General features: G+C 45.6%; 1 protein-coding gene across 2 annotated transcripts in view; it reads right to left on the bottom strand.

The window, feature by feature from the left end:
• The window catches only part of Usp13 (ubiquitin specific peptidase 13), a 94,401-nt gene that overhangs the window by 37,390 nt on the left and 42,959 nt on the right, over positions 1 to 14,052 (bottom strand). For both annotated transcript variants that reach the window (XM_055626119.1, XM_055626120.1), the window contains 4 exons: positions 8,378 to 8,472; positions 6,801 to 6,988; positions 2,147 to 2,218; positions 1,726 to 1,819 (listed from right to left, as the gene is read on the bottom strand). In XM_055626119.1, the coding sequence (XP_055482094.1) occupies positions 1,726 to 1,819; positions 2,147 to 2,218; positions 6,801 to 6,988; positions 8,378 to 8,472 (449 nt within the window). The remainder of the gene's footprint in view (positions 1 to 1,725; positions 1,820 to 2,146; positions 2,219 to 6,800; positions 6,989 to 8,377; positions 8,473 to 14,052) is intronic.

The following is a 14,052-nucleotide window of genomic DNA, read 5'->3' as shown; positions in this document are numbered from 1 at the left end:
CACACACACACACACACACACACACACACACACACACACACACACACCCAGTGTTCTGGTGGATTTGTAACCGTTACCTTGCAACACTGGGTAACAAGGCAACCTGAGGTGTGTTCTCCCTACCCCGCTCCTTGACTTTCCTGGACACTCTAAGTGTTTGCTTCCCTCCCTCCCCTCTCCCTAGCCTTCTTTCCCTCCCCATCTAGCTCCCTATGTGGATATATCCCCTTCACATCTTCCCGCCTTTGCCCACTTCCACCAGTAGATGTCTCCACTTGTGCTCTTAAATTATCATATTAGTTAAGGATAGCTGACCTAACTGGGAACACAGAGGTCAAAAACTTGAGACCCAGGATGGAGCAGTGAGCACTAAGAGAACAGGTGAACATGGGATATTCTGAAGAGATACCAGGGGATGGAGAAGTAGGATTGGAGTTTACTCAGGATGCTCGTAGCATAAGTGCAAGGCATGCTAAATGCAGCTACAGAGACATACATTGCACATTGCCAAGGGCACCAGTCAAATGGAAACAGGCTGCAGGCAGTGCCCTCTGGAGCTATTAACAGTGAAGCCGGGGGAGAAAATAGCAGCTCAGTGCCCACATGGAGATCCATCAAGCCCATCTTTCAGTTGTTCTATGAAGTATAAGTAGCCTAGTTGAGCATGCTGGGAAAGTCACTCATTAACGTTCAAACAGCAAGAACTTGAACAGAAATTCTTAATCCTGAGCTCAGGAGAGGAGCTGAGAAACCTGTATGCTCTGATTTAACAAAACAGAACCTGTAGCAAGGACTCTGGAAGCGGAAGCAGGACGATCGACAGTTCAAGGCCAACCTGGAAATCCGTCATAGAGCTATCAACATTTTCCCCTAGTTGAAACATGCTCTCGAGAGGATCAAATACTCAGGATGCTCAAGAAACTTACAAGACTCTAGACTTACACGACCCACCCTAAGGTTCTATAAGTAATGAACAATTCTGAGGAAGAGGAAGCTCTTCTACGGAGCTGTCCAAAGACTGGACAGAGAGCTATATAGAGGGGTGCTGCTTTCCTGAGTAACTGTCCAGGTGCAATGTGCGCCGAGGCACCCACAATCCTGTCAGTCACCCCTCAGCCTTGTTCCTCTAAGTACTCCCCCAAGAAAGTCACTGGTTCACCAAACCGGACTTAGGTGAACCATTACTCTGGCCTGTTGTGGGTGCCCTCCTGCCACTGAGTGCCTGCCCCTCACATCTCTACAGGAAAAGTTATTCAACACTGGCCTACCTACCCAGGGTGAGGCTTTCTAGAAGGAAGAAAAGGGGACAGGAAGGGAGTGGAGAGGAAGAGATGAAGAGGAAAAAAAAAGAGGGAGACAAGGGGACCTAGCCAAAAATAAAATTTTAAAAAAATATTATATATGGAGCTTAAAATAAGAAACATGGAGAGGCCAACATTGATGGAATGGGTGGGTGTTAAGCTTTGTGGCTCCATTCCCAGCTCTTAAGAAAATCATGAATGAGGCCACACATATGGCCCATGTGTGACCCAAGTCAGTGGGAACCATGACACTGCCTCTTCCTTACCATTGTTTTTAAGAACACAGGGACAAGGCTCCCACTCACAGCTGCCCTGACAGCTCACTGAGTTTACACCAGCCCCTTTGCCAACGCACAGGAATCCCACACGGCTGACCAAAGTCCTGCCCACCCACATGGCAAGCTGGTGCACAACGGACACATACCTTGTGCTCCTCCTTCATCACCTGCTCAATGAGCTCGGATTTCACCGGAGGCTTCGAGTACTGGCCAGAGAGGAGACCATGCCCCAACTTTGTCCTAGCCAGGAGAGAGACAAACAATAAAGAGGCCGCTGCTGTTTCCCACACAGCTGTGACGATGACCCATGAGTTCTCTCGGCAGGGCTGCTCTCTATCCCGGCTCCTCACGAACAGCTCGGTATTTGCCTCTGCTTGATTCTGACTCCACTTTCAAAGTCTCCTCAGTACTTTATAACTTTATTAATCTCCTCTTATAAAGGTAACACACACCCATTCTAGAACACTTAAAAATACAGAAAATAAAGAAGAACAAGGAATTGCCTTCGACTCAGCATTACCAAAGAGAACACCCCACTGGAAACTTAAACCAGCCCCGAGCACTTACATCTGCGTGTTGAAGTCCTGCGTTGGATCTAATGGTGAGTAGTCAAATATCCTTGGGAGGTTTCCTACATACCTAGGAGACAACGGGACAGTCACCACACAGAAATGGGACACCAGACGAAAGCCGGCACTCCACAGCCAGCCATCTGAGGAAAGGCTTCCTGACTTCCCCCCTCACAGCAGGCTCATGAGCCATCCCCAAATCCAGAAGCTTCTGGCGATGCGTTTTACCCTCCTTAGGGGCTCTGTAGAGTGGCACCCTTGAAATGCGCCAATCTCCTCACCTGAGACAGGAGCTTAAGATATAGAATTCTGCCAATAGTCCCCGCACATCATGATACCATGTGGTATCAGAAACCACACCATCACAATCGCTGCCTCAGGGACAAACAACAGCATTCAGCAAATGGGGAGGTTAAGGCAAAAGGGTTGCAAGTTCAGGGCCAGCCTGCTTGTGCTACATGGGAAGACCCTGTCTCACGCATTGGTCACTGGTCATTGATAAGGTCATTGACAGACTTCTTCAGCCAAAGTGATGACCAGATCCTGAAACTCTGCCTGGCTCAGCTGCTTCCTTCTCTGTCTTTGCAGAATCTTTTTGTGCCTGTGAATTCTGCCATCACTTTACTGAAAATCGCCATCCTCAGCAACGGCTCAACATGGTCTAATAGCAACAGTAATCTGTCTGGAATTTGTCCAGAAATCCTGTATCCTTATGTTTCCTTGCAATGATACTCCTTCCCCAAGCCTGCCTCTGCTCATTTATTAGAAATTTCTATGTGGCCTTGCTGGGGTTGCGACCAAGTCCTTCATGGTGGCCCATCTTGAATAGAGATCTGCTATACTATCTTAGCAGGTGCTTCTGTGATGTTTTTTATTTTACTGTTAGGAATTGTGTCAATGATTTCAAAATGAAGTAACAGCGATGACGCCTACACTAACTACCTTTCTTGAGGTAAGGCTGTCTTGAGAAAAGGCTTCCTAGATAGCCGGGGAATTCTTCATTACATCCTTAGGACTAGGGAGTTGATCCTGCCGTTATCCAGTGCCAGAAATAAGAACACAGGGCGCATCTTCACTTGCTAGCATCCACGTCACCAACGAGCAGGTGATGGAGCCCAAAATGTGCTCCCACCCCCAAGCCTGGCTCCAAAGCTGAAACTCTGCAGGCTGACCCTGCCTGGCTACTTTTTCTCCCAGCAGGCCACAGTCTTGACAAAACAGTACTCCCTCCACTCCCACAATTCATTCCCTGTTTACCCTCTCTACTTTTTTTGTTGTGATTTATCTGAGACGGGGTGTCACTCTAGAGTTCAGGCTGACCTCTGGCTTCACGAAGCCTCCACATGCCCACTTCTCTGATCTCATAACTTCTCCCACTGTCCATTATCTGGCTGTTCACCAACCTCACCCCTGCTTCAAGACCAGGCCATCTGCAGTCTCTTTCCCAGCTGCTTCCTCAGGTCTGCTGAAAGCCTCCCCCGCACTGGACAAAAGAAAGAATAGCAGCTTCACTGTCACCCTCCCAGCTCCTTGCTGACTCCTGAACTCCTTAACCTCCATTGCTAGCTGGAATTACACATTTGTTCACATTCCTCATTGCTATCTGTGACTCAAGAGTCCATACTAAAAATGTAATTGATTTAATGACACAGACTCTGTGCAGACAGTATCTACAGTAACAGAATAGTGTCTGACATGGAAAATATCCAGTACACGTCTACTAAGTAAATGGACGCATATCGTCTGTAAACTTACAGTCCCAGGAACAAAGAAAAGCAATACCTGAGTTACAGATTCCACAAGCAAATGACTGAACTCAAAGACTACGGAGAGTTAAAATGTAGCAGCCCAGAGTTAAATTATCTTGGGCTATTTTTAGTCCCTTGAAAGTCATTCATTGTAATGCATCTAACTTAACATCCTATAGCTATTAAGGCCTTTAAAATATATCCTACTAGCTTCCACAAATCCAGAAACTAAAATGTCACCAGACAGTATCAGATACCCATAGCCGAGATTTCCCCACTTTGTATGACCTGTCTCCCTGTGGTCCTCAGCAATGCATTTGGTAAGACTCTGATTTATGACTTTCTTTGTTCTGTAACTAATACAACCTCCTGTGACCGATCCACAGTGAGCGCGTCTTTTGGGGTAACCTGAATACATAGTCTTTGGACATGGTCACTCACGCTTGACTCGAGAATAAATAATCTGTGTTCCTTTTGAGATGAGAACTATGCCAACCCACTGTAACGACACATCACCAATTTCAACAAATGATTACCAAAAACACAAACAAGACATGCACTACCGCTCCTGGATGCCTGTCCCCAAAGGCCACATGTTGTTAGAGACTAGTTCCCCAGCCTGTGGCATTACTGGGAAGTGGGGCCTAGTGGGAAGAGGTGAAGCCACTGGTGAGGTGCCTTCAGACGAGACAGTGGAACTTCTCGACACCTAACAAAGCATCCATGAAGTGAATGACTCTCCCCACCACACGTTACTGCCACCATGTACTACGTGTGCTGGCTGATTTTGTGTGTCAGCTTGACACAAGCCAGAATCATGAGCAAGGAAGGAGCCTCAGTTGAGGAAATGCCTCCATGAGGTACAGCTGTAAGGCATTTTCTCAACTAGAGATCAATGAGGGAGGCTGTAGCCCACCGTGGGTGGGGCCATCCCTGGGCTGGTGGTCCTGGGTTCTATAAGAAAGCAGGTTGAGCAGGCCATGGCAAGAAAGCCAGTAAGGTAGCATCCCTCCATGGCCTCTGCATCAGCTCCTACCACCAGGTTCCAGCTCCACCTGAAGTCCTGTCCTGATTTCCTCTAATGATGAACTATGATCTGGAAGTGAAAGCCAAATAAATCCCTTCCTCCCCAACTCGCTTTTGGGTCTTGATATTTCATCACAGCAATAGAAACCCTAACTAACACACAATGTCATCAGAGGCCCAAAGCAACGGGGCCAATTGGTCAAGAGAGGTTTAAATCTTATAATCAAAACACAAGCATAAGTTACATGAAAGGGAAAATGTACAAAGTTAATTATTTGTCAAACTTCACAATGTAGGGAAATGTTTTCCTAGATAACAAAACACTAACAGTGTTGGGCACAAGTTTCTTCCATTATAATTAACTAATAATAAAGTAACTAATAATTAAACACAACCTTCCAGAAGGGCATTTGCCAAGCACTTCAAAAAGAAACCTTAAAGCATACATCACATAAGACAAACTTCCATTAGCCCATACTCAAGAGATGATAAAAGACAGAATCAGGGGTAGGAATTTATAAAAATAATATGGTGCATGATGCCTCTGAAAAAGTTTCCCAAGCTAGAACTTCAAATTCTCTGCCGCTCTCTCCCTCTTCCCCATCCCTCCCATTCATCTGCCAGTGGTGTATGTGTCTCCTCTGACTACCTTCTTCCTTCCCTTTCATGGGTTACATATTTATAACTATGTTCTGATGCTTAGCTACTGAATGTCTGTCTTGGTGCAGTCTCTCAGGCCAGATACCAGACCCTTGAGTTTATTCTGGAATAACACACACACACACACACACACACACACACACACATCTAAATGTAATATAGCTCATTCTTTACTGGAAAACATGTGGAAATTTGACAATATATGTTCAAAACCAGAAAACAGCAATAAATGGTTAAGTACTCAAATTAAGAGAGGAAAGAAGAGGTTATCTGACCTGAAATACATTTAATAAAGCACCATGTACCCACAAGACCTCAGCCCCATGTGGATAAAATACCACCCTGTGCCGTTCCTAGCATACTCCCTGCTGATCAGTCTATCTCGGCCCTCATGTCTTCTTCCACACTGAATTCAGCGTGGAAACCTACCTAGTCTCAAAACCTGAGCTGTGAGGTTTCTTGTCCTAAGTACAACCCAAGGCAGAAAATGCCCACAGATGTGGCCACTTTACATGAGGAGGCAAGGGGAAAAGAGGGCCTTTTGTAGCTGCAGAACTAGGAAGCACCCTAAATCAGAGTGCCCAGACTGTCTGCATGGAAAGTCCAATCTTACAGCTCAGATAGATGAATGGTTTTAAAGCTCTCATAAAAATAATTAACTGGACATATGAAATTCCACATATAAGATGCAGTAACATCAAATGCTACACCAGTCTCTAGGAGCTTAACCAACCTCCAGCCTTTGCTCACTGCAGTGCCACATTTTTCTACCCGGGCCGCCACACTATTAGCAAAAGATGGTAACCTAAAACCCCCCACAAAATTCTTCCCCGGAGAATAGATGCTGACCGCACAGGTCACTGGGCCTCTACTGGAGAATAGATGCTGACTGGACAGGTCATGGGGCCCGGACTGGCCCATCTACAGAAAAGACCTGGCAGGTGTGCCATGAAGGCTGAAACATTCTTGGCTCAGAGGGCGTGGTCTGAGAGCCATGATGACTGTGAGTTTTGGCTCCATCTCCGAGCGCTCCTCATGGCACCTGATCCTGTAACGCTGGATGAGTACTCTTACTGGGCCTCAGGGTGAGAGGCCACCCTCCCACCGTGATGCTGCGGGACCCCCAGGACGACGACAATACATTTCCCCACAACACAGAGCACACTAGCCCCGGAAGACTGGCAGCACGGTGGCCGGTGAGCAGTGGGACACACTTACGCTCTCTGGAATTCTGGGATGCTGAAGATGGCCTGCATGACGGAACTGAGGTAGCAGCTGTTGCCCAGGTTCTTGAGGCCGGTGTACCCTGGGCCATACATTGGCTTCAGCTTAGTCCCTGACTCTTGGATCACTTCCCACTCGCTGACCCTAGGCTTGATGTCATTGTCCCGGAGCCCGTTCTCTGTCTAACATCATTAAAGAGAGAGAGAAGAAAAGGGCTTTAGATAGAATTCACAATCAAAACTCAGGTCCATGAATTATTTCTGATGCAATGGGTATTTCTGCCATTTTTCCTCTGATTATATGGGAGAAAAAAAATGAACAACCTATTTAAAGACATAAAAGAGACAATGATGATTACATAAGAATGTAAATGTACTTAATGTCATAAAACTGTATACTACATACTGAAATTAGCTAGCTAAAAGGCCAAGTTTTGTTTGGTTGGTTGGTTGGATTTTCGAGACAGGGTTTCCCTGTGTAGCCTTGGCTGTCCTGAACTCGCTTTACAGACCAGGCTGGCCTCAAACTCACAGAGATCTGCCTGCCTCTACCTTCCCAAGGACTGGGATTACAGGTATGCACCACTGCCTCCAGCTAAGTGGACAATTTTATAAATATTTTACTACAATTTTTAAAACATGAAAAGGTTTGGGATTTGGGGGTTATTTTTGTTTATTTGTTTGCTTTTTTTTTTTTTTTTCAGGAAAGAGAAAGAACAAGAAGGCAAGAGACAGGAGGCCACTAGTGAAGGTTGTGGCTCAAGTGCTTGCAGAGCGTGAATGAAGTCCTGAGATCCGTCCCCAGCACTGCATGCCTGGGCATGGTGAGGCAGGAAGATCAGAAGTTCAAGGTCATTCTCAGCTACACAGTGAGAGGCCAGCACCGGCTGCACGAGATTCTCAAAAAAAGCTAAATGCAAACAAACAAAACTCCAGGTAGCAAGACAAGGGAACAACACAAGACCATCAATAAACAAAAAGGGCAAGTAAGGGAGAGACAGAACCACTGAAGCATGGGAGCGCCGAGGAGAAGAAGGAAATGAAAGGCTGGGCAAGTGAAAGGATGGGTGCCAGGGAGATAGCCAAACAGCATGAAAGTATGGAGGGAGACTGCTGGCCTGGGAGGGAGAGAACACAGCCTGGCACTGAAACAGGCCCCACAGGCAAAAATACTCCATCATCAAGTTGAAATAAGCAAGGAAGCAAAGCCTCAACGGTCTACTCCACCCACTACCGGGCAGCCCTCTTTTCCTTCTGGAAATTCATTAATGTGATGTAGGCCATACATAATTTAAAAGGTCACCATCCTGTACTTTCTCCCTTTAGTGAAAAAAAAAGGAGGAATTTACGCAACTATACATCAAAGGAGACAAACTTGATAACCAACAAAATAAAAACAAGCTGGCAACCCAGATAAAATGCTCATCAACCAAACCCAGCAAAATAATGCAACAATTAAAGCAAAATCTATGAAGCAAAGATGCACATTAGTAGAATTCTATATTAAATAAATTAAAGACCCCACACCCATCGCTAACACAGTGCAGAATTAGAGACAAAAGATTTTCTCACCCCTTGCGTGTGAAGCATGTCGATCCCAAAATGTGCTAAGTGTTTGGCCAAATGAGGATCCGAAACAGGTCCCTCTTCTTGAAAAGAATAAACATCTGGAGGGCGAAGAGAAAACAGCACTGAGGTCTGTATTTGGCTTCCGTGTAACACTGGGCATATGCTGACTGAGCCCACAGCGGGCTGGGGTGTGCCAACGAGCAGATGCTCACTGCACCCAACAGGAAGACCACAAACAATAGTCAACAAACACACATGTCTTGTAAACACACATCAGTTCTTTAGACAACTGAAAGGCTTAGGAAAACAATGAGCTTTCTAAAGCCTGGGGAGGGGAAGAGCTCAATGTCAGATAACTTAAAATGAGATGAGTATGAATATCTAAGCTTTGGGCTTGGTAGGTAAAACCCAGGAGAATCTAATTCTGAGGTTGGGAAGCAGAGAGAAAAGAAGCTGGGGTGAGGGCCATCTGCCAGGGCAGAGAGACCCACGGGAGAGACAGGGAAGAATACAGGCCTGGGGTGCAGCTGAATGGTGAGATGTGGTCAGACAAGCTTTGGGGCCTTGTGCCTCTCCTTTCCCTCTGCCCTTCTCTCTGGCTTTGGTGTCTATGATTCACAGAACTATTGAGATATGGAAGAATGCAGACCTGTGCAGCTTCCCCCAATGCACTCACCCGGCGACCCACATCAGAACTGAAAAGGCAGGCATGCTCACCCTGTGGCTCACACCAGAACTGAGGTGGGCAGCGTGATCAATCCATTGCCTGTGACGCTACTAACAAGGTAGGAATGTGATCACTCAAGGCCTCGCTCCAGGACTAGAAAGATATGCTCATTCTGAGGCCCGCACTGGACCTGGGGAAATAGACACACACTCACCCAAGACACCACATGTGTACTGAGGAGGCAAATGACCAAGGAGGCCCCAGATGTGATTCCCCTGTGGCATCCTGGTGCTAGAGGGCAACATCTGCCCTCAGGATATTAATATCTCATGGGATAGCACAATGTCTTAGATGGAGCCCCATCAAATGCACAGACCCTGGACCAGGAGTCTGAGGCTCCTTGGAAATGTAGGCTCTGGGCCCCACCCCGGCCTTACCCAATCAGACTCTCAGACTCTATAGTGCCAACAAGAGCCCAGAAACACAGTTTCAGATATACTGTAGAGCACTATTGGTCCTGAGATAGCAATACAAGGAGAGAAAAGAGTCCACATATCCCATGTCCCATGGAGAGCCTCATAAAGGCTAAATGGCTTTTCCTCACATCTCATACGTGGCCCAGAGCCCCAGTGTCTTACTCCTGCCTCATCTCCTTCCTTTTATCTCAGTATATTCAAGGTGCCTCAGCATGTGGATGGTGAAGTGCCATCCAGGCATATTCTAGGAATGGAGACCCCAAACCACAGTCTCTTTCCTCCTAAATTTGGAAAATAAAATACTTTCAGAAAAATAGATATGAAGACATCATTCCTTACGATGGTCTCTTCGGTGCTGTCTAAAGACTTTTCTACTCCTTGGAGCACTAGGAAGAATTGGGGGAGGGGTAATATGTAGATGCTACGATGCTAGGGTGATCCTCTGCCCTATAAGGAAGGTAGAGCCTCATTGCCCCCCCCCAAAGGAAGGTGATCTTCCTGTTACAAACAGATTGGTGCTGTAGAGATTTCTCTCCTCCACGTCACATTGTGAGCCTTCGCTGATGCCTGCTTTAATGTAATTCGAGTTTTCTCAAAAACAAAACCAAAAGATGAAATCCCCAACTCGATTCAGTTCCCAGAGGTCTGAATAAGCTGTGTGAAAGGTAAAAGATTCACAGTAGGAAGAAAATAGACTTCATCCCAAAGACAGGAGTAGAGGAAGAGTTTAAAAAAACCCACGAAAAAAGTGAAAAGATTCTGTTGTTTGTGTTGAGTAGAAACAAGTTTCCAAAAGGTTCAAATAAAAAAAATGTTTTCTGAACTAACAATCTAAAACAAATACACTAAGATTCTTAATCAATGAATGAGAAGAAATAGAAAAATATCAAGTACTTGCCAGAACTTGAAAATGACCCACCTAAAGTACTTCTATTCTACTCTCTTCAACTGGTAGACAGTTTTGAAAACTTAAGTCACAGCTCTAATAGAAAAAAATAAAATATCCCCCAGTCCCTGGGATCCTGAAAACAGTGGAAATCACACTGCTCCCAGCAGTTCTTAACCTTACTAGGTTTTTTTCACATTAAGAAAATACCATTTCCTACTTTAGGGTGGTAAAATGTCCAAAGACACCACATGATTTGGTCCAAATGCGAGAGTCATTTCTTATCCCAATAACAAAGAGAATTTGGGTGGTGCTGTACAAGAAACTGAAAACGAGCTTGATCCTCCTGTGGCAAGCATGAAGCATTGTACAAGGGACACATGTTCACTTGTATGAGAGGACCCAGGGCTAAAGACACTCACTGCCTTCTGTGTTTTCATGGGGAAATTCATATTATCTCCAAATTCAGCTTACAAAACTGTCTTAGCTCAAGAACTATCCTAGCATATAAGTATAGCTGAACAGGGTGCTCCCACACTCTGTGCCATGGCCTATACCCTGAGCCAGAAGCCACAGTGATGAAGCCTGTGGAGAGGCTGCTGGGCACTGTTCACTGCATATCATATGACCGGTGGTGACTCTCCAGGTTCCAGTTCAATGATAAGCTAAGTCAGAGAGCCAGAGGCTGTGAGCCACAAAAGATAAAGGAGCAAGTTATACACAGAAATGAACAGAGACTCAAGTGTGAAGCAAGAAAGCACTCTGTAAGAAATAATTGTAAAGCAATGATTGTGCATCACCTGGATAGGCAGATTTATTGTACTTTTTCTTTTCTATTTTCCCAGATTGAGTTTAATATTTTAATTGAAAAAAAGCACACGGGCTGGAGGAGTCCCTCAGTTGGTGGTATGCTTGCCTGGCATGCCCAAAGTCTTAGGTTTGGTTCCCCAACCCTGCAAAAACCAGGCAGTAACAACATACTGTAATCACAGCATTTGGGAGGTAGAGGTAGAAACATCAGGAGTTCAAGCGTATCCTGAGCTACATAGGGAGTCTGAGGCCAGCTTGGGCTACATGAGACACTGCTATGCTTTATTTTGTTTTGTTTTTAAGCTTATAATTCCCACAACTTAAAACAATTATCCTAAATAGTCTGTTCGTGGGATCATCACAGTCAACAAACACAACCGAATACAAAATACACTCAGATACAAAGGAGTAATGTAAAGTAGGAGAAGCAGGGCCCCTGCTCTTGTGACTTCAACTATCTCAGTCTTGGAAGTGACACTAGACTGCAGTGGAGGACCTCAACAGACACCATCATGGCTGAGGGTCAGCTGTATAACCCAAGCTCTTGAGACCTCAAGGGAGGTCTCATGTTCAGAAAGGAACAGCCAGGTAGTTCCACTGGTGGGCACCAGCTTAAGACAGAGAAAGCCGGAGACCCTGTCGGACCCAAAGGAGAACAGCACAAGGCTGAGAAAGCGCAGGCTGGGCCACAGTACCACACCTCTCACCAAGAGCTACCTGTGTCCCACAGGCCATCTTCCACCCACAGACAAGAGATGAGAAATTCTAGCAAGCAATCGAACTAGAAAAATGAACACAAAAGAAACGTGCTCACGGCGTATGGCCATCCTCGAAGCAGGGGAAACCTACACTGAAGTCAGCAGAGGAGGCCTGCTGAAACGAAGACATCATTATAAATAAGGAGCACCTTTCCTCCAGTTGTTCACTGCACAAATCCTCACAGAGCAGCTACTATACCCAGGGAGCTAGAGGACAACAAAGATGGTGTCCCGGCCCCATTGTCCCCTGCTACCCTCACTAACCTAACTGACACAGGGTCCTGTGAAAGCTCCAGTGGGCAACAGCACAAGGTGCTTCCAACACACCAGAAGGGGAAGAGCTGGGTTAAAGCCAATATGAAGTAACCAGTGCCTTGATTCCAACCCTGCAGGCTGTGAGAAATAGAGGAGTACCCCAGTCAGAGGAGAAAACAGCTAAAGACAGAAGGTCAAGGTGAGGAGCCATAAAGCTGGCACACCCAGTGAGATGAACAGTGCACAGCTGCCCTGGGCATCTGGACCATCTGTGTGCAAGTCATTCCTGGCACAGAAGAACCTTCCCACATAAACAACCCGTTTCCATGATGGAACTAGTACAACCCTCTCCCACCTCCAGCTCATCTTACTCCCTTTCTGACGAGAACCTCCTCCCAGATTGGCCAAAGAGTATCTCCTCCCACACAGGAGAGTTTGGCTTGTTTGTGTGGTAATCTGGTTCTTGTTTTGTTTGTGCTGTCTGTACCCATGGGGACCCAGAGTGGAACTGGATACAGGGTCGATTTTTATGACAACGTGCCTCTCGCCTGGCGGGTCAGGGATTCTTGGGAAAACAAAACCATAAGCAAAGGCTTTGAGAACGAAGAGGGTCACACTGAGCAGGTACAACCTCATTGGGAAAGGAACCAGGATCAGGATACCACTGGATATCTGAATGCACAGCCTTAGATATCATGTCCACTGAGCAATCTTCTAAATATAATTTGGTGCCCAGGGAAAGAATGTACTGGTTGAGTTGACATAAACAGCCCATGGCCTGGTAGTAGTGGTTCTCATTATGCCCTGAAAACAAATAAACAAATGCCCTGACTCTAAGATTTCCTCTTTTTCACAAATTAGCCTGAGGGACCTATTGAGTGGAGAAAACCATTCCTCAGTCACTGTGTGCCCCGCAGAATTTCCTGCCCTGGAGTATATACGAGACCCCACACACTGGCTGCCCTAATCGTCTGCACCTCAACATCCTCAAGGCTCATCAATGAACCTTTAAGGAAACTTCATTAGGAATTTATTTGTCTCACAAAAAAAAAAAGTAGAAATTTGCAGCTAACCAGCTATTTAAAAGATATAAGGGGAAACTATCTATTAGAGATGTAAGAGAACAATCGCTGCAATCCATAAGCTAACCAGAAGAGTGAGACTGAGACTCTATGAAAGCCACACCACACAACAAACAGGAGAAATCAAAGGCTGATCCTTTCCCCAAAGTATGACTTCAGAAAGTCTCACCGTGGGGCACACAAGCGGCTTGCTGTACTACCCAGGGCACTGGGCTTTACACAGAAGAATTAAAAGCATGTATGCAAATGATCTTGGCCATACTATATGACCAACCTTCAAATGTCTCCCCCCTAAAGGGAAAAAAAATAGTTCTCCACCTTAACAACAGCTAGGAAAGAGTTCCTAAGCCTAATTAAAAAAATAATAATAATAACTTCATCTATAGTGATAAGAAAGAGCCTAAGATACTGAGTTTGGTAGGCTATAGCTGTAACTGCACAGACAAGAGGATCACAAGTTTGAGGACTTCCTGGACTGCAGAGTGCGTTCACGCAGCCTGGGCTATAGAGCCACCAAGATCTTGTATCAGAAAGAAAAAAGAAAAAAAGCATAGTCTAAAATTTTCAAGAAAAACAAAAACTACAAAGCCAAGAATATAATGAGAAGCTGTGTGTATGGTACACGTCTGTCACCCCAGCATTCAAATCTGGAGGCAGGATGGTCAGGACTTCAAGGTTATCCAGGGTTACTTGAGACTAGATAGATAGATAGATAGATAGATAGATAGATAGATAGATAGATAG

The sequence above is a fragment of the Psammomys obesus genome, unplaced genomic scaffold (genome assembly GCF_907164565.1).
Source record: "Psammomys obesus unplaced genomic scaffold, mPsaObe1.curated_primary_1811, whole genome shotgun sequence".
Lineage (NCBI taxonomy): Eukaryota > Metazoa > Chordata > Mammalia > Rodentia > Muridae > Psammomys > Psammomys obesus.
Note: the sequence above shows the minus strand (reverse complement) of the source record. Positions and strands in the feature narration are given on the sequence as shown.